This window comes from Macrosteles quadrilineatus, unplaced genomic scaffold (assembly GCF_028750875.1).
Source record: "Macrosteles quadrilineatus isolate MER2022 unplaced genomic scaffold, UCM_ALF_1.0 Scaffold_3__2_contigs__length_128488019, whole genome shotgun sequence".
NCBI lineage: Eukaryota > Metazoa > Arthropoda > Insecta > Hemiptera > Cicadellidae > Macrosteles > Macrosteles quadrilineatus.
The window spans coordinates 118044440-118065012 of record NW_026542596.1 but is presented as its reverse complement, the minus strand read 5'-3'; the positions used below and the strand labels follow the sequence as shown (position 1 = coordinate 118065012).

Sequence of the window (20573 nt, the reverse complement as noted above, 5' to 3'; positions counted from 1 at the left end):
GGAAAAACCCCCAGTTTATAAACATAAAAAATATTATTGCAACAATAGATATTATTTTAGTAAAATCTTGTGACGGAACTCCAAACAGTTCATGTACTTTGTCCTCTTTAGTGATCGACGATACGTTTACCAACATTCCTAGGATGAACAAAACCGTTTCAATCGCTTTGAACAAAGTGAACAAACGTTTCTTTCCATTCTTTCTGAGGTATTTGTCAAAACGATGATGTTGCTTTGAAGATTTTGTTAGAGTTGTTAGTAAGTGACGAGTTTTTACGTTGTGGATTGTGGAGTATAATGTGTCCATGGAAGAGTAGGCAGACACAATTCTGTAGTACATAAAACTGTCTGATGATGGTTCCGGCACTGAGACTTCACTATCTGTACTCCAAAAAACAAGGTAGGCACAAAAAAAAGTGTAGGCAATGCTAATCATCTGAAGAATTTTTGAACAACCAGAATTACTTGAGTAAGCACCAGAAAGATAGTTTATCACTGCTCCTAGTTTCAGGAAAAACATGTTATATCAACTAAAAAAATGCTTTTACTGTACTGAAATAAATGTTAAGCATACATATTTCTCATTTGTGATGGCGAGTTGCTATGGGGTTTGGTCAATAGCTTCTACATTGAGTAGATGAGTTGTCGAGGGTTGAGTACCAGTAAAATATATATTAAGTGTATCATTTTAAAACCTATTGCATAATGAATGAAAGAAAATTATATGTATGACCATGCTAATTCTAATTATATTATTTACTTCTTATCTGATTAGGACATTGGCACTTAAAAGTCTACAAGATTTAGACTTTCAGCAACACTCAAACTGATGACTCCTGTCACCAAAATTTAGCAGATAAAAATGTCAGCCCCTGGCGAATTTGTTGGCAAGTTAATCCATCATTTGTGAGTTTCACAAAAAATTGTTACCTGTAACTAAGAATAATATGCATTTAAAAATCCAAAAACTGCAAAATTTTAACTCTATGAATAGACTCCTAATTTCCAAAACATTTAGCATTTGATATACTCAAAAATATGTCCAGTCACACTTAGTGCCAAAATACAGATTGAGATACAAATTACACTATGTCAATATTGAAGTAAAATGAAATATTGATCTTGCCTGAGGCTGGAATTCATAACTTGATGAACTATTAGTTTACTCATTCCTGTGGCCAATAATAATATTGAATTATAGTATATTTATAACTTCCATTAAAATCTCATTTTATAAATTCTGTACACTTGACAGTAGAATGTGGATGTCTCTGAAAACAAAACAGAAAGGAGAAAAGGAAATGATAAGACTATAATAAAAACTATCGCTTTATTGCAAAACAAAAATACCATCTAAAATGTTACTAACAGTAGGTACATTTAAAATACGGTCCAAAAGGTTTCACAGCTCAAAAAAAAATATAAACCACTATTGTGAGCTAAGCACATTTGAGTTTTTAAACATTGAAACAAAAAACTCTCATTTATGAATATGTACAATCCTGAATGGACAGAATGGTGCATGGACGTGTAAAATCGGAGTATAAAACACAGAGTGAATATTTGTACTTATCCGTTGCATGTGTACAACTCAATTCCAAATCGTAAGTTTACGCTCGGTGATACTCAGCAAGCTAGCTAGCATTGATCTAAGATCTAGGAGGATTAAGTACAACACTAGAAAGCAAGAAAAGGAGGAATGAATATTAAAATGGCATCGCCAAATAATAACACAAGGGTATATATAATCAGCACCAAACAATGAGGTTACATTAAAAGCTATACAATTGTTGTAATGCTTATTAATAAAAACTTTTAATGTTACATGGAGTCTAAATGCTGTGAGGCATTGTTCCATTCTACCAACACTGTAGGTACTGAATTAGACTCGTTGGTACAAGGTACAATTGCCCAGTTTAGTGTGGCAGTGATTCAAAGATTGCTTTAGTATTGTTTTATCTATGCATTGCAATATTCCAACCCCACCCCAGATAATTACTTATATCACATTTTATTTACTTGATGGTTTAGATGCAAAAGTTGTAAAATTTTAAGGAAGAAAAGACTATTTGTTGCTTGGGTTATGGGTTTTCTTGAAGTTTGCTCTCAGCAAAATAGTTGTGTTGTTTTTTAAGGAACAAGAGAGGCCTAAAATAAGTTTTATTTTGGTTTTTCGGTAGACCACAGAGAAGTGAGGTACAGAGGAAACTTGCTTATGGGATGACCATTGAATGTTTCCTCCGTACGTTAAGCTTGGTTTTCCTAGACGCGGAAGCAGAGAGCAATGAGAGGAACGCGGAGAGTGAAAAAGAGATTTAACATGGTCTTCCGCTCCGCTTCTAGGAAAACAGCAACATTAAATTACCTAAGACAAGTGGAGTCCGCTCTCCGCGTTCCTCTCTCTGCTCTCCACTTCCGCTCCTAGGAAAACCCGGCTTTACTTCTCTGTGGATAGACCTACATTTTCAAATTCAAACTACAATGTATTTGCACAAAAAATAAAACTCCTTGACCACTACCAGAAAAATCATGTTCTTCACATTTCACACCACGGTCGCCACTCTTTGGTTGGAAAATTCGGAACACTCCCCCCTCTTCCACCTCCAATAAACATAGACACAAACATGGGCATAAAGTACTGAAAAAAGGACTTTTTTTGACAGAATTGGGATGGGTGGCAACCCTGTTTTTCACACATAAAGATCCATTTCAGTATCTACAGTGATTCACCTTATGCTTAAAGGTAAACCTAATTTGATCAGCTGATTTTTGTAAGTTGGCCTCTGTGGTGTCTACTGCTTGGTAAGATAGGCCACCAGGGCTACCAGTAGTGCCATCAGAAGTGAGGAGGAGGCGAGACCTGACGCTCCGTTGCAGCCGTCGGAGTCGCAAGTCTCACAGAACGTCACGAGAGATCCAGTAGCCTTCATCTGGGTGCACATGTCAAACTTCTCGTTTTTTGGGATACTGCAGCTTCTGACAACCACCCTCTTGTCACCGTCTGTTGAAAAAAAAATTAAATTCAAATTTAATACTTTATGGATGTGTAATCGTTGATGGATATAGCTATGTTTTCATTCTCATATCAAAGTTGTTGCTATAGTTTTAGAATAAAAATTAGTGTAGTTGAATTAAGCCACCATCCTGCACTGATATAAATGAATGATTCCTGTAAAAAACACCAAGTTTTCAACCGATCCAAATTAAAAGGACAACTTATTGCACACTATAACATAGTACCTATGGGACCGAGCTTTGCTCAGGGAAAATCGTTAGTTTAGGCTACTCTGAAAGCAGTCTTATCAATTATCAATTATCAATCATTAAGATGGGGACGCCACTTAGTTTTGCAGGTACATTAATCCATTCCAACACTCCACAATGCTCGCCCTTACTACTTCCTTCACCACTCCCTACGTCGTGGACCTGTTTCCCTTCCTTCCCATAGCATTTTAGGATTGCAGATACATATAATGTAATTGCCACAGACAGTTCCCACACTCTGCACTGCTAGCCTTACTACTTCCTTCACCATTTCCTACGTCATGGACCTGTTTCCATCCCTTCTCATAGCATTTAAGTATTACAGACATATTAATATAACTAACACAAACAGTTCCCCCACCCTACGATGCCAGCCTTTACTACTTTACCATTTCCTACGCCTTAGAGCTGTTTCCTTCCCCTCACATAGCATTTAAGTATTACAGATACATTAATCTAACTGCCACAAACAGTTCCCAAACTCCACACTACTCGCATTTACTACTTCCTTGACCTCTTCCTACGTCGCGGACCTGTTTCCCTCCCTTCCTATAGCATTTTTGGATTGCAGATACCTTGATCTTATCCTCATTATCAGTTCCCACGCTCCAGAGACTGCTCGCCTTGACTACTTACTTCACCACTTCCTACGTCTCGGAACTGTTTTCCTCTCTTCCCATAGCATTTTAGGATTGTAGATACCTTAATCTAATATAATCTGTGTTGTCTTCGGTTAAAACTTTATGTGTACTTAATGAATCGTTGTACGAGAATTGACCTGTGACCTGATGATGTGACTGTTGTCACAAAACCGGTCGTCATAAGAAGAATCAGAGGATATTGATAAAGACAAAGGTAGGTAACAGTTAATTTAACTATCCAAATATTGACCAGCTATAGTTAATTTTTTTCTAAAAGAATATAGTTAAATGAGTAACTTAGAGTGAGCTACAATCTCTATTTCCTTCCTTTATTTGTGTTATTGTGATAGTTGATAGTTGATGTGACATAAAATCCTATACTCTAATATGAGCAATGTTTGCTTGTATGTATGTATGTAAATATGCTAGCTTGCAGAAAGATCTCGAAAACGGCTCCGACGATTTTCTTCAAATCTTGTAAAAAGTGTTATACTAACACTAACCAATTTGAAAAATGAAAAAAGAATTAAATGAAATAGGAGGTAATTTTTCCCAATTAACAATTAAAATTTCTCAATGAGAACTACAGCGGAGAAGATACAAAAGAACAAAGTCAACTCTGTCAGTACGCCAGTCCAAGTCTGTTGAGCCCACACACGGTCTGACGCGGTCGGTTGTGTCGGCCAAGTCCATCTGGAATTCTCAATCGACCGCGACTTGTCCGACTGTCTTCATATCCAGTCTGTTTTACCTAAGGGAGTATGTTTTATCTATGGTTTTACCCACAAACGGTTCTTGATGAAGCTTTTAGAAATTATTAGTCATTGGTCTCCATGGCAACACCATGGCTTTTTGCTACAAAGCCACAGCTGATTGAATTAAGTAAATAAATTTCATAGAACCATTGACTTTGGATCAATAGTGAAAGATAGTTCAAGGTTCACTGTTTTGTTTTGTTTCTAAAAATTAATGGAGAACGGCAGCAGATAGAACCACTTTATTCTGCCCAGGGTCCTTACCAGATAGTCAAACATGAGTCAATAAATACAAAAGGGCCTCTTTCAAGAACAACATTATAACGATTATAAGATACCTACCCTGCTTGACAGCCTTGGCGCAGGCAAAGGCAGCGTTGGCGTCCGGCACTTGAAAGTTTGTGTCGATGCCCACCTTGCCAAAGAGGCCAGACACAGCGTCGGCAGCGCCCTTCAACAAGTTACCAGCCTCCTTCAGCACATCTGGTGTACACTCTGTCAGGGGCAGACTGCTGTCTATCGGGTCACCGCACTTGGGGTCTGTGACGGAGGTACACGAGTGACATTTCAGTGCTGAGCCTGCAATCAATGTGGGATTTATCGATTAGTCACTTTCAACCCTCATCATATTCTTTATCCCGTTAATAAAAAGAAGATCAAGGAGGTCGGAAATTTTAATTATATCAATATTATGTTACCAGAAATTAGCACCAGAAATTATTTTTTGATTATGCCTATTTTTCCATGTTTTCTTTTTTATGACACTTAATCCACTAATTAATTGTGGTTGCCACACTTGCAGTTAGGTAAGTAAAAGGTATGAAAATACCTGATTTGAGGTGCACACACATAACAACCCATCCATTAAACTTGAATAATTTATTTTAGGTTGGCTACATTGATCTACATTCTGGTTGGTTATAATGCTCGCCTAACAATCAAAAGGTGGACGTTGATCATGAGAAAAGTCAGTAGCTTTTTGATGGTTTGATACCTTGATACTGAACCAAGCTGTTCCTGACATGAATAGGGTGATATCTGTTGTACAAATAGCCCTAACTTGGATGTAAATGTGACATAATTTGTTTGTGTTTATATGATCTATACAGTTTTAGTCTCTGTTCTAAGAGGTTCTTGAACATTGGGCTTTAAATAAGTCATCCTGGCTAATAAAACAGCTGACCTTAGTCAGTAACAATCAGGGGCGTCATTGGGGGGGGGGGGGGGCAGGGGGGGCTCGCCCCCCTGGTTCCTGGGCTAGAGAAAGAAATATGCTGTACTAGCTAATATCATAGACTAAGCAACACTAAGGGAGTATGGTTTATCTATGCTAATATACATATATTTTCTCCTGTCAAATAAATCAGTCTAAATGTTGTACAAGAGAATTTGGTCATAAATCTAATAACAAAAATAATATTAATAGACAATGAAACTATTGATCACGTTTCTTAGATGACTAAACTTACCAACATATTATTATGTTTCTGTCTGTTAACAATAATTGTTAGTTTCATTAATTTTCTGCCTAAATTTAAATAAATTTTACTCATAACTTTGTTTTTATTCGAAGTGCTTTTGACAATTAAAATAAGCTTAAACCCCTCTTCTTTTGTTTCAAAACTGAAAAAGATTTTCCGGACCCCCCCCTGTTTGCTGGGGGGTATTCCCCCCCCCCCCAAAGGATTTGGTGAAATGACGCCACTGGTAACAATGTTACACAGATAACCTCAGACTACTCTACACTCATCCTTTACTCATATTTGGGTTATATGGACCTATAGGTGAAACCCCATCTCAATGATAGATACTTCATACAAGATGCCAACTGGGTGCCCAAATATTAGATCCCCACCATTGTAAAGAGTACCTGGATCTATCTTTTGACCAGCTCAAAAATCAAACGCCAAATTATTTTTGAAGATAAACTCATGACCTTTTTGTTCATATGTGCATGTCCAATATATGGAGTCCAAGAAGGATATTTCTATGACGAAAAAATACTCTATTATAGGAAGATCTAGGGTAAAAGTAAAAGGGGTTAGAAATGCCAGGAAGGGATCTATTAGGGTCTGAATTTACAATGATATGAAGTAGGTGATTTCTTATCAAAATGAAGTATGAGATGATTTTGAAAAGATACTGATAAAAATTATAGAAACCTTAAAACGATTAATGGATTAAAGCTCTTAGAAAAAGAATAACCCATTAGGGGGAAGAAAGGATTTTTAGAAGAGAATCGCGGGTGGGCCTGTGGTCGATACTGGTACAGCCTACCTCTCCCTAACCCCCTCTCTCACCCTCTCTCTCCCCCCCCCATCAGAGCGTCACGACGCCGTCTGCCACAGTATATCTTGTTAGTTTAACTGTGGCAATCCAGTCTCCATCCCAGGATAACAACGCTAATTGCATTAAGTAAAGTTACGTCCTAAATGTGGCATTTCTAAGTGGCAGCTGTTAGCAAAATAAAAAAAAATCATGAACCATTTTGTGAGCTGTTTTGAATGATAACCAGTATAGCCTGAGTGGTAAATATGTTGGGAAAAGGATGTTGATGTAAACAGTGTACGATTATACATGCTAAACATGTTGGGAGATTAAGGTAAATGGAAGTAATGGATGCATTCGAAAAATTAGTAAACATTGCATATTATGGTGTATTTATGTTGCCTGGACATTTATTTAGAAATGAACGGTGCTGCTATTTGAAATAAAGAAAGTTAAGCATTTTCCATATAAGTCATTAATGAACACTTGAAGCTCTAAAATGTTAGATTGAGGTTATTAAATGAAAAAAAAAAAAACTCTCCTATTCTCATCCCATTGTAAATTTTGAAGCACGTTTTTCGTGTCTAGTTCATGTACGTGACACATGGGCGCTAGTGTCGACGAAACTTTGTTTCTATTATTTTAGGGTTAATTTCTTGATTTGTGCTTTACTGTTTGGTTATATAACTAGGGGACAAGTTATTGTTTATGATTAGATCGTATTATTTGGTTAAACGAGTTTTAAATGGCTGTAATAACAGGAAACAAATTGTAAACAAAACACGACCTCTGCATAAACCGTACAGGAACTAACAATAAAATTGTCTTCAGCTGTTCCATAAGGATGAGAAATCTACTAAGGGAGTATGTTTTATCTATGCTATAGCATATTCTATTCATCTTCATTTGGAATAGGGACGCAATCTATGTGCGTAATTTTACCCAAATATAAGTAAATGATGAATGTAGAATGGAGTGTGATGATGTGCAGCTTTTTACTGATGATCAGCTGTTTCATTAGTCAGGATCATTTTTATTGAAATCCCAATGATCAAGGACAGCTGGGTCCGGGTTTCAAACGATTCTCATTTCATACGATCCACGACAGTCGTTAGATAAAATTCTATCCTAAATGTAACACAGCTGATCATGTCGGTTTCTAGATGATAATAATGGTCCATTGATGTTTGTAACATTACCGACGCCCACTTGACATTTTGTATGAGTCACAAAACAACAATACACCTATTATTGGACCCTCCGTGCATAACAATGACGATGGCGACACATCATTATGTAGGCAGAATGATTCCATAGTCAAGGCCTTTGACAAAATACTATTGATCAGCGTATGTGTGAAAATACTATTCATTGCAAACTAGAATTTTGAAGTTGAAATTTAGCATGTGGATAAATATTCTTTGGATTATCATTCGTGTTTCTGGCTCAACTGGAAGTCAAGCATAGCTGTAAAATGTGTGATTGTTCATATCTCAAGTGGCTTTAAAATAAATAAATCGAATGAATGACTTTTGGAATAGCTCAATTTTAGAATAATTGCAGCTGGGATTCCATAGGTTAAAATCTATCTATATATTAATAGGCAAGCATGTTTCTTTAAAACCTTTTTTCTCAGCTCGTGTGCATCGTAGGGAAAATCTACGCATACCGTTGGAAAGCTATTTTCCTGTAGGTGTGCAGAATCCCTTTATAAATTTAAATAGGCTCAATGATAAGCACAAAAATGAGTTTAAAAATTTGAAAAAATTAACATGGATCTTATGCGTTGCTATGCTGGTTACGAAATAACAACGAAATATAAACAGAAAATCAAAACAAATGGAAGAAACTCCAATCACATGTTTTATTTACAGTGTGGGGTGAAAATAGATAAGTGAGTACATTACATATTTTTGGTCGAGTTTCGACCACTGGACGACCTCTCGTCATAATTATTTTGTAGCAAGATGTCCGAACCGCTATCTTGAACACAAAATAAGTTTATTTCAAATTATTTTGGAATTTTAATAATGACTTAAGTAGTTCAGATTTATTTAAAAAAGGATTTACAACAAATATAATTTTAGAATTGGAATCCTTCGTATAGGCTAGGCAATCTTTAAGATATTTTACTTCACTTTACAGTTTATCGAAGAAAAAGAAGAATCTTATTTAGACACTGAGAACATGTCGACTACCGGTACGTTTCAATGACATATTCATATTAAATTTTTCAGCCAAATCTGTTTACCAATCATTAGTGACAAAGACTATTTGTTTCTTTAGTCAGGAACATTTATTAAAGCCTTATAAGGACAAATGCCCAGATTCTAACCATCAAGGCTACTAACTATTTTCAGGATCGAACCGGCGAATTTTTGAATGTCAGGCAAGCAATATGACCACTCATCTGCTAGGCAATTGAATAAAATACAATGAATTTACACAAAAATTGATCGAAGTAGTTTCACTAGGTCAGTTAAAGAGGGGATCAAGTGGAGATATCTTTGTTTGTTTTTCTTCGGTGATTAGGCTTGATTGTTTTTCTTTAACTTCTTAAAAATAAAGAGGTTTAAAGGAGGACAATAAAAGGGGGAAAAGAGGACAAATCAAGAGGTAAAAGGAGGACAAATAAAGAGGTAAAAATTAAGACAAAATAGATAAAGGAAGACAAATAAAGAGGGAAAAAGGGGACAAACAAGGAGGAAAAAGGAGGACAAATAAAGAGGGGAAAAGACGACAAAAAAGAGGTAAAAGGAGGAAAATCAAAAAGGTAAAAGGGAGACAAAATACCGGTATATAAAGGAGGACAAATAAAGAGGTGAAAATAAGACAAAGAAAGAAGTAAAAGGAGGAAACATAAAGAGGTAAAAAAAAAGGTCAAAAAGAGGTTAAAGAGGATTTATAAGAGTGGTTCCAGAGAGAAGGCGGATTGCGGAACCAGAACTAGATAAAGGTTGTTCCATTTCACTTGCTCGGCTGGCGGCGAGACTGACAAAGGACGGTTCATGACCAGGTTTGCACGATGATGTCAGACGGCCCTGAGGAAGTGACGTCACTAAGTGAAGAGAATCAGGTTTGTCCTCGCCCAATGTTTACCGTCTGTCCGCCCCTTCTGCGCCTCTTCATCTTCTTCCGCTCGCCCGGAGTAACTGGTCATAGCCAAGGAGGATTAACATTATGATCAACATTAATGTAAATCCTCCTAGGTCATGGCTGAGGGAACTGCGATTTTTGTCCTATTTGTTTATTTTTCGTTTTCTAGTTGCATTTGAAAAAATAAGGGAAACCAGCTCTAACTTTTAATTTATTGCTAATACGCTTTTCGTGGATTTTTTTATTGAACCAATCCTTATTTGCACCGAAGTCTGAGACGCTAACCATTCTAAATACATTTATTCAAGTAACTTTTCAATATTGTTTAAGCAAATAAGGCTACAAGAAAAACTACGTGGACAAAAATATTTTTTTACGTCTTTATAAAGTTCTAAATCATTCTAGATGTTGGTTTTTATTTTGAATTTTAGAATACAAGCCTATAAACGAGGCTTTCCTAGATTATCAACAATATTAATTAGAATATCAACTATGTTTTTTGATCAAAACATAAACAATTTAGAAGAAAAAACTTTAATAAAACTAAAAACACGAAAAGTCGATATTTGGTTTTCATCGTTTCTATAGTTATTAATTTAATAACTGAAAGTGCTTGGCACTCAGTCGTACAGTTTGTCTAAGTAATTGCAGCTAATTACTTACTTAATTACTTAATTAGCTTGATGCGGCAGTAAACAAACCTGAGTAAACGAAAAAATTACCAAAGCCAAATGTGAAACCAACATTTGTTTAGGTCAATGCACTGAGGGGAACTTGCACACATGGATATAAAATTAGTTCAACCACAGTACAACTATACAGTATGTGGTTTTAACATTTTTGGCTGAGTGTCGCTAAGAATTGAAAATTTATGGAAATATTTCGTTATACTATCTTGAATATTGTATAAGATTGCATGTAATACTGCAATCTTTCAAATATATACTTTTGAATTGTAATATTGTTACATACAATATTTTTACTCATATTTAGATTTTTTCATTAAAATATTCATACCGATGTGGGTGCATCGAAGTACATAACACAACTTATATTGTGTTGTATATAACTTCGATGTGTGGATGATGTAGAGAACATGAAAACCAAAATGAAAAAAATCATATATTGGAAGTAGTTCCTAAACAGTTGATGTTAAGAGTGGGCCGGACATAAACTCAAAATCGCCTTTTAATTCTCTGGCTACTCACTTACAGCTGTGGCGCTGCCGTCGCTCACGGTATCAACGTCGGCAAGGCAGTTCTAATAGCGTGATGGCGGACCGGTCGTTCAGGAAGAGCAAAAAACGTAGGGTTGCTTACCCCAAGGGTCAGGACCACTCGGGCTGACACAATAAAACTAGCGAAAGTTTCGACAAGGCAGAGTAGTGTGGGCGCTGAGGAACTCGCCAACCATTCGCGCTATAGCTGGTTACTATTGCGTTATGGTATTGTCAGTTTTTGTGTAAGCCCAATTATCGTAGAATAATTGCACAGTTTGTTTTTGTTTTAACAGAAGTTCATCTCTTGATGACACAACAATATTAATTCATTTAAACATATAATACAGTTTACATTTGATCCTGTACCAACAATTATTTTGATAGACATGTAAAATATAAGTCAATAGGAGCACGTGAACTAATGAGATAAGCTGTGATACTACAAACAGGCTTTTAGAAGCAACGGTTAAATTATCTAACAATGGAACAAACTGCTTGCAAAAATAACATTTAGTAAACAAGTAAAGTAATATGAGGGCAAAGTAAAGTACTCAAGTAAGGCGTAAGGGTTTTACTCACAAAAATAAAACTTATAAATCATAATATACAATTTTGAATGCATCGAGTATTTTATAGTTACTTACATTTTTGTATCAAAATTTCACATCAGACTCAACATTATTATTAGGTCTACCTTCAAAATAAATTATATTTCAAATTTCAGACTTATACAAGGTATGAAGCTCTTTATAAAATCAATAAAAGACAAATAACATTTTAACACCAGGGAATGTAATTTGCTCGTTCTCAAAGTTAACGTAAACACATACAAAAAAGCTCAATTAAATTGTCACAGTTTGTTTCTTTCTTCCAAAGAATCAAACAACCCAGACATTGTGACCACCAAAGTAATTATTATAATTCAAACTCAATATAAATTACTCAAATCATATGCAAACAATTCATATACAACTACTTAGTAATAACATTTCAAAAAATAGAACATATGTAATAAGGAATTTAGTATATATAGTCTACATATATCAAAGTGAAATATTTTTGAACAACCAACAATATATTACGTCCATATAGGCAATGATTATTTAAGAATTAGTATATATTTTGATTTATAAAAACCAACTTAAATTATATGCAAACAATTAGAATTGTAAGCAATAAAATTTCAATAAATATAACATGTTTAGTTAGAAATTTAGTATATATACATATATAATAGTGATAACATTTTGAGCAACCAACAATATATTACGTCCATATAGGCAACGAGATTATTTGAGAATTAGTAGATATTTTGATTGATAAAAACAAACTCAAATTATATGCAAACAATTAGATTTTTTAGTAGTAAAATTTCAAAAAATATAACATGTTAAATTACGAATTTATGATATACACATATATCATAGTAAACAAATTTAAAAACCAACAATATATTACGTTCATATAGGCAACGTGATTTTTTGTGAATTTGTAGATATTTCGAATGATAACAACAAACTCAAATTATATGCAAACAATTAGATTTTTCAGCAATAAAATTTCAATAAATATAACATGTATAGTTAGGAATTTAGTATATATACATATATCATAGTGATGACATTTTGAACAACCAACAATATATTACGTTCATATAGGCAACGTGATTATTTGTGAATTGGTAGATATTTCGAATGATAACAACAAACTCAAATTATATGCAAACAATTAGATTTTTCAGCAATAAAATTTCAATAAATATAACATGTATAGTTAGGAATTTAGTATATATACATATATCATAGTGATGACATTTTGAACAACCAACAATATATTACGTTCATATAGGCAACGTGATTATTTGTGAATTGGTAGATATTTTGAATGATAAAAATAAACTCAAATTATATGCAAGCAATCAGATTTTTCAGCAATAAAATTTCAATAAATATAACATGTATAGTTAGGAATTTAGTATATATACATATATCATAGTGATATATGTATCACTATGATCAACTATCACCCACTAGTTTTTGAAGAAACTAGTCTTGAAAAATCTGGAATTAGTCTTGAAAAGTCTGGAATTAGTCTTGAATTTTATAATGGAAATAAACTAGACACCCTTGATATTGAGTAATTGAGTAACAAACAAACGGACAGACACTATTAGATTTGTAATAATTTGTCATAATTATTTGTAGATTTGTAGTACATATACAACTGTATAGAGAAATTTGAAAAAATGTGTTTCGGGCATCTGGGGACCTCAATACGACAAAGTAAATCGGTCCCGGGTATCACCATGAGACCTACGGCAATAGATTATTCTCTATACGGGATATTTGCTAAAATATGTATCGTAATACTTACAACGCCAGACGCTGCTGAGTAGTTGGTACGGTAGGACCGCTTGCACCACGCGCCGTCAGCCACCACGGTGATGAGCGGGGTCCCGTCCTTGTCCACCTCGCCGTGCTCCACCGCAAGACGCGCCTCTTCCGCCGCTGCTTGCTCCATCTCAGCCGCCGCCGTAGCTGCCCATCCCTTAGACACTTTTTCCTCGTACAGCTTGAAGGTTTTCTGGGACATTGGTGGAATGTCTAGCACGCCCAAGAACTCTTCTAATTGTGCATGACCCCCGCCTGTTGTTACAGTACCACACACTGCACCCGTATTTACGTCCATCCTATGGTCATTCTTTATTTCCGAGCACACTGTAGCTTTGTATTTGCACATATTACACTCAAAAACGAACACGCTTCTAAGACCTAGTCTTCGTTCGGATACTACCTGCAAATTATAAAACTTGCATCCAAATGCTGAACCGTGATTGTCTAAAAGTTTAAGTTGATCCAAGAAATCTGATATATTTATGATCCTCCGTCCACTCAAAGGCACAAAGTCTGTATTAGCGTCGTCTCGTTGAGGAGCGATCGTAGGGTTTTCTTCGGGCAATTCATTTCTACATATTTGTTCTTGTTCAGGTTGTCTTCTGAAATAAAAATAAAAGCGCTATCATTGGCATTAAAGTTAGGCGACAGGATGGCCAACTAAAATTGTAGACTTGAGGTGACACTATTTTGCATCAATTAGTTGATTTGATTCGTTTGTTTCTCTAAACAATATTACTAAAGAAGTGTTACATGGTTATATCATGTTACTAAAAGGGAGACCATATTAAATGTGGAATTGACTCTAAAACTCATGAATATGAAATTAAATTGAAACAGAATAGAAAACTATGTTGAATCAAGGATAACCACAAAGGCTAAAGTCCAACAGTTAAAATATTAAAATTCGTTTTCATAGCCCAGGATTGCGTAATCTATATATAAAGCCAAAAGTACCCATGAACTTTTGAGAAAACTACAAAGTCACACCCCCATAAACCATATACTTAAAATGTTCGTCATGGCGAGAAACCTTGCGCAAAATTATCCATTATTTCATAAATTGCCCTTTAAGGTCATAATTTTTCCAAAGGGAACTTTCCATATACTTAATGTTAAAAATACCTCAGCTGTTCTTATTTGTATGTTATTCTTTCAATTTATTACCTTATTAAAATCTATTGTGATTATTTGTTTGTAATGCTGTATTCTGTTATGTTTATTTCAGCTTAACTTAACCAATCAATAGTTTTTTTATAATACTTATGAAGTCAAACTGGTTGAAGCCCGTGGGTAACAGCTAGTATGACATAATGGTTAAAACATACCTCGACGACAATCCTTAACACGTAAATACATGTTACATGTTAAGGATTGTCTGACGAGGTATGTTTACATATCAAGTTAAAATATTGCAATTAATCATATAGGCCTACTAAATATTCAGCCTACTTACTTGATACGAGTTAAATTTCTACACTCTTGGAATTTCACCACACTACAATGTTTTTAGCCATTGGACTCTAAAGCTACGTATTGTTGTATAGGTCCGAAATGCCAACTGTCATCGCATTTAAAGCAAGAAAGGGGCAAAATGTGTGTAAATTGTTGGTAAAAATAGCCTACGTACCACGGGCTGAAAGGATTTTCAGCACTAGGTACAAAATATACTGTTGTAATAATATACAGATGTTATAATGAATTTTCAATAATTAATACACAGTATTAAAACATATACTATTTCATGTTTAAATTTTAAATTACACAGTGTAAGTCATGTCTGCAATCCAGCATTGTGTACATTTTCTACAAGAAACAACATAATTTAATGAGGTTTACCTTCTCTCTTCGAAAAACCGTTGTAATCCTGCTCCAAGTCTTCGCTTTTTCTTCTTTTTTGACAAAGGTGGTCGAGTTTTACCCATTGTGCAGATAACACTTAACGAGTAACAACGTTAACAACCGTAGTAAAAACGTATAGGCCTACGAATCAAATAAAACTTAAAAATAAACCTACCGAGCTAACTTAGTCTGTAAAATACGTAATTGTAACTGTACAAACTACTAGGTTATAGACTGCAAACACACGTCACACGGAAAGCCGAACAGAAAATAGCCGGTCCAATACTCAGTTGTCAGACGGAGGCAAACAGCACAATGCAACTGACCATTCGGGACTTGGTCCATGCAGATTACAAAAGAAGCTAACGGGACAACAAAGTTCCAGGATAATGCGTGAGTCACTAGCTTGCTGGGCAACATTGCAGCCCTGGTCGAGAGGGTCGACATGGTTCCAGGAAGGTTTAATCGCATTACACTGAGCTAGGTCTATTTATATGCAGACTCTAGTCGCACTGAACTTTGTTTTACTATGTAGTTTGATCCACATATCTAATTTATTCCAATATATCAATACATTTCTTTTTCTCAGGAACATTTTATTTCTAGATGCCCTATATAGATATTACAAACAAAATAATTCTTGCTAATCGTTTCAATAGTTCGGGGATACAGTATAACCATATGTTGGAGAAACATGGCCTGTTTGAATTGAATCGTACTAGGCGGGCCTGCTAGAAAACGGAAAGGGATATATGAACGACGTTGCTGCCATCAGTCGGGACATCGTCGAACTAGAACTCGGTCGGCAATCAAGACTAATTTGCAAGCATTTAAAAACAAATATAAAATAAAATGTTGGAGATAGAAATACTGCTTTTTGTAAAAGTACAATCATTAAGGGAAAGATGATCTTTAATACGGCGTTTGATTCATATTTTTTTACCGAATCAGTGATTTTATAATCAAGAAGAAAATAATATCAAATCCTTATGGGAAATGAAGTAATTACTTTTTCTGATATTAAGGTTATGCAGCAGAATTGTAACTTTTATAGTTAATAGCTTGATTCCTATTTATATTTTCTATGCTTTGTGTTTCTTAAAAAAAATTTAGAAGCCCACATAGTCCTGAAAACCGGGAATTTTAAGTTGCGCTCCATGTTAAATTGACGCTCACGGCCGAGAGCCGCTGAGCTATGTCCGGCCCCCTCTTAATGTTAATTTTTCATGGTGCATCAATATACAAGTCATGCCCAAGCTACCCAGTTTGTTCACAAGGGCGGGCCCTAGCATGGCTACCAACGCTCATTTGGAGGAATACCCCATCATTTCTCATCAGCCTAATGCAGCTAAACTTTGCGTGCCGAGCCAGTAATCTCTCCTAACTTGTAATCGTGATAACTTAGCTTGTTTTACTTCATATTATGCTAACTTTGCAGACGTCTTGATTTAATTAAAAATGTAGTGAAAAATCCTCACACGTGGTATGATTAATGAAGTTTGACTTCGTCGTTGCGGTTAAAAAAAGTAATTATTAGTATTCTGATTAAATTTCAAATCAGATATATTCTTAAACATGATCCAGTAACTGCGATTTTTAGTAACAATTTGTGTGGATTCAACTTTTGGGGGATAAACTGTTCCATAAAGTGAATAAAACAACATCGACTAAAATTTGTTTATAGATACATTTAACATCCGATTCAGTTTATGACAGGCTTTAGTAACACATGATTACGTTGATGTCTTATCTATATTTACAGGTTATCTTAATTACTTGTCACGATTTACGATCCAATAGAGCGAATAATTTTGTTAATTCCATCTAGTTTTCTGGCATTTCTACCAAAAATTGCAATATAGGTGTTTCTACAATAATAGAGAATATTTTTTCCTACAGTTACCTGGCAAGGCCATCGATGTATAATAACTCTATCGATGGGCAAGGCAGGCTTCCTTGCACTGATTATAGCACGGAAAGTAGCTTACTTTTGTCGCTCTCCATCATTCCAACCAAACAACACAAAACAGTGTGCTTTTATTAGGCACGTAATACGTGTACGCTTGGAAATAAGTTGGCTATCAGCTGGTGCAGCGTTTCACAGCCTTAGAATTTTGACGACTTAACCTGTTGTCTCGTGTTAACATTCTATTTTCGTTCAACGCTTGGTTTTAACCACGAATACTTTAACAGAACCAAGTATTCATATGGTTTGAACCTAACCTAAAACGTGCTGTATAGTGTTGGGAATACTAATTATCGATATGCTTTATAGTAAATGTAGTAATAGCATGTGTAACGCGAGCGCAAAGTGCCTTTGCTGCACATGGGGAGAGAAATGTTGATGCAAGAGCCGCACACAAATGACTCTTTGTGTCTCTTGAACTGACATACAGTAAATCACAAAAATATACTTCATATGTTACTTTAGGAAAATAGCTAAGTTACTTGCAGTTTTTAGTGTTCAAATTTAATGATAATGTATAGTCTTTACTTCGTTCCCATCAATGTAAATGTGCCATTCTTAGGAGCAAAGAACTAATACAAAAACACACACGCCATAAGACTAGTAATTATTTGTTGTATTGCGTTTGTTTTAGTGTACACAAAAGTTAAAATATGTTTTATGACCACATCTTTTCCGGCTTTGAAAGACTTTACAGTAGTTTCCCCTTGATGTTGTTTGTTGATGTTTTGTTTCGTTATGTCATGTACAGTACGTGCTCTTGTTTCAAAACTTTGGTCTGAGAAAGGGAAGACTCTACTAGACAAATGCACCTACAAACCTTACAGACCTTACTTACAAACTTAATCGTGGTAAGCCAATACAAGATTATTCAATAAAATTTTGAAAGTCTTATTTTCAGTAGTTATAGGCAAATTTATTAAACGCATGCAGTAAATGGTTTATGTGATAAAACAAGGATTCAGGGGAAAGTTGCTTTCCAAATTGCTAGTAAATTTATGTACCTACTTCTTATTCTAGTTTAAAAATAAATTCAGTTTTAGAAGATATTGACGTTAATGAACGGAATTCCGGACAGGTTGTTCTGCTGTCAATTATTTTCATGTTGTATTCACCAACATTTTTAACAAACCCAAATCCAAAACACAAAACCTCTGATTTTTTTTCACTTAAAATAAAAAAAAGGAAAATTCTGTTGGGAAACCGAAATAGTAGGGAATAAACTATTGTCGTTTGCAGGTTTATGTATACAATAAGATCAAATTTGGCAATTTTTTAAAATGTTAAATATATATTAGTGGTTTGAATACATTTTACTGAGTGATTTCTGTAGTCTGTTTAAGCTACCTATTTCGAATCTCAAATGGATTCATAAGACCACAAGGTGCTAATTATTTGTTCGTTTGGAACACGTAAGTTTTTCTGCATCTGGAGATTTTCTGCAGGTATTTTCTATTACGAGTTGATACAAGTATAGGTATAGCGTAGAATATCGTTATATTACTATTTCATTAATGTTGTAATGTGCGCTTTAGGCAGACGGTAGTGCATTTGTAGCAGACAACTAGGGGTTTATTTTGGTCATGACCGGCTTCTATTCCAAGCCCACGAAACCATTCCAATATAGTTTGTGAAATGTTGTTTCCGCCGTCTGCCGTCTTCCTGACGGATACAAAATAAATTTGAAGGGATGGAATCTTAAGGATTTTATTTTATGGGCTCCATTTTTGACTGGATTTTGTAGACTATGTTTTTTATCGTAAGCTGTATTATTTATCTTACGCTAGTAACATTAGGCTATTTTTATCATACATACTAGAAACGAAAATTTTACATAAGCCTATTAGTTTACTTGTGTATGCTAAATGAAATTCCTCTAATACCAGATTTTGTATGACCATAAAAAATTTCAGAAACACCGCATTGCAATTGGTAAAAAAGGACTCACGAATATTCTGTGAAGAAGCAATGAACTCAATTGGTTTAGAAAACAAACTATTTTGGTTTATTTAAATCAGCTGTTTTCATTGTTGAACTTAAATGCACACAGAAACATATATTAGTTTGTTTATTTGTGTTTTTAACATAGCACGTGTTTTAAATTTGCTCAAAATACGTCTAACATTCCTGATGATTTGATTCAAAATCGAAAAAATATCGTTCATAACTCGTACCAAAAGTTATTTTCCGGTACTTGCTCCTTTGTTCCCGTTTTCGGCCGCATTTCGTACGTGAAAATAACTGTCATATGCTCGTCTCCACACGGGAAATTTGAGTGCGCACCGAAAAAAGGCCACCTTCGGTCCTAGTAATGAAATAATATGATATACCCCGTTTAATATATACAAAACAAAATCAGACATTATTTTTGTCAAATATTATTGACTATAGGATTGTACAATAAGGGGTTTTTTATGGTGGATGCACTAAACGCAAGTCTCCAGACTATTGCAGCAAAAAAAGATACTAAATTAAATTTGTCACGAGGGGTTTTTCGTGCCAAAAACGATGCACCGACCGCCCACTACCTGCGTGTTCCTAATAACATGTGTTACATTTGGCTTCCGTTCAAATAAATATGTGGTTCTGTTTCCGATCTAAATGTATTTCCTAAAAAACACGTTTAGACTTTCCTGGACTAAATAATGTGATTGGTTTATTAAAACAAATAATTGTAAGAAATATAGTAAGAAAAAGGTGTTTGCGTTTATAATTTATGCTATTTGCATTATTCATTTATACTTTTAGTTCCAAGAATCGGTGGGCTCGAATTGGCTATTTTTTTACAAGAATATACTGTTTTTCGGTTCTATTTAAAACCTCAGTCCGTAATTTTCCGTTAAGATGGATTAGGATAGTAGCATTGACTATATAACACTACTAGATTGAAGACTATGCGGGAGGACGCGTGAACAGGAAATTTCTACAATGTACTGTGTTGTGCACGGTGGATGCACGTAGTACTGACCCCTCTACTTAGATCGCAGCACCGTCACCACGAAGTTCATGGAACCGTCGCCTGGCGCGCTGCAGTTGCTGCCAACTGGACTGGACTGAGCTTAGCGGCGGACTAGACTAGACTAAACTGTTGGACTAGACTCGGCGATGCGGAGTGAACGATTGCCCGCG

General features: G+C 35.1%; 1 protein-coding gene across 1 annotated transcript in view; it reads right to left on the bottom strand.

The window, feature by feature from the left end:
- Positions 1-1316: 1316 nt before the first annotated feature.
- Positions 1317-20573, bottom strand: part of LOC128990744 (uncharacterized) — a 32496-nt gene continuing 13239 nt past the window's right edge. The window contains exons 2-3 of the mRNA XM_054413292.1: positions 5003-5239; positions 1317-3001 (exon numbers count right to left, since the gene is read on the bottom strand). Coding sequence (XP_054269267.1) covers positions 2793-3001; positions 5003-5239 — 446 coding nt within the window. The 3' untranslated portion in view covers positions 1317-2792. The remainder of the gene's footprint in view (positions 3002-5002; positions 5240-20573) is intronic.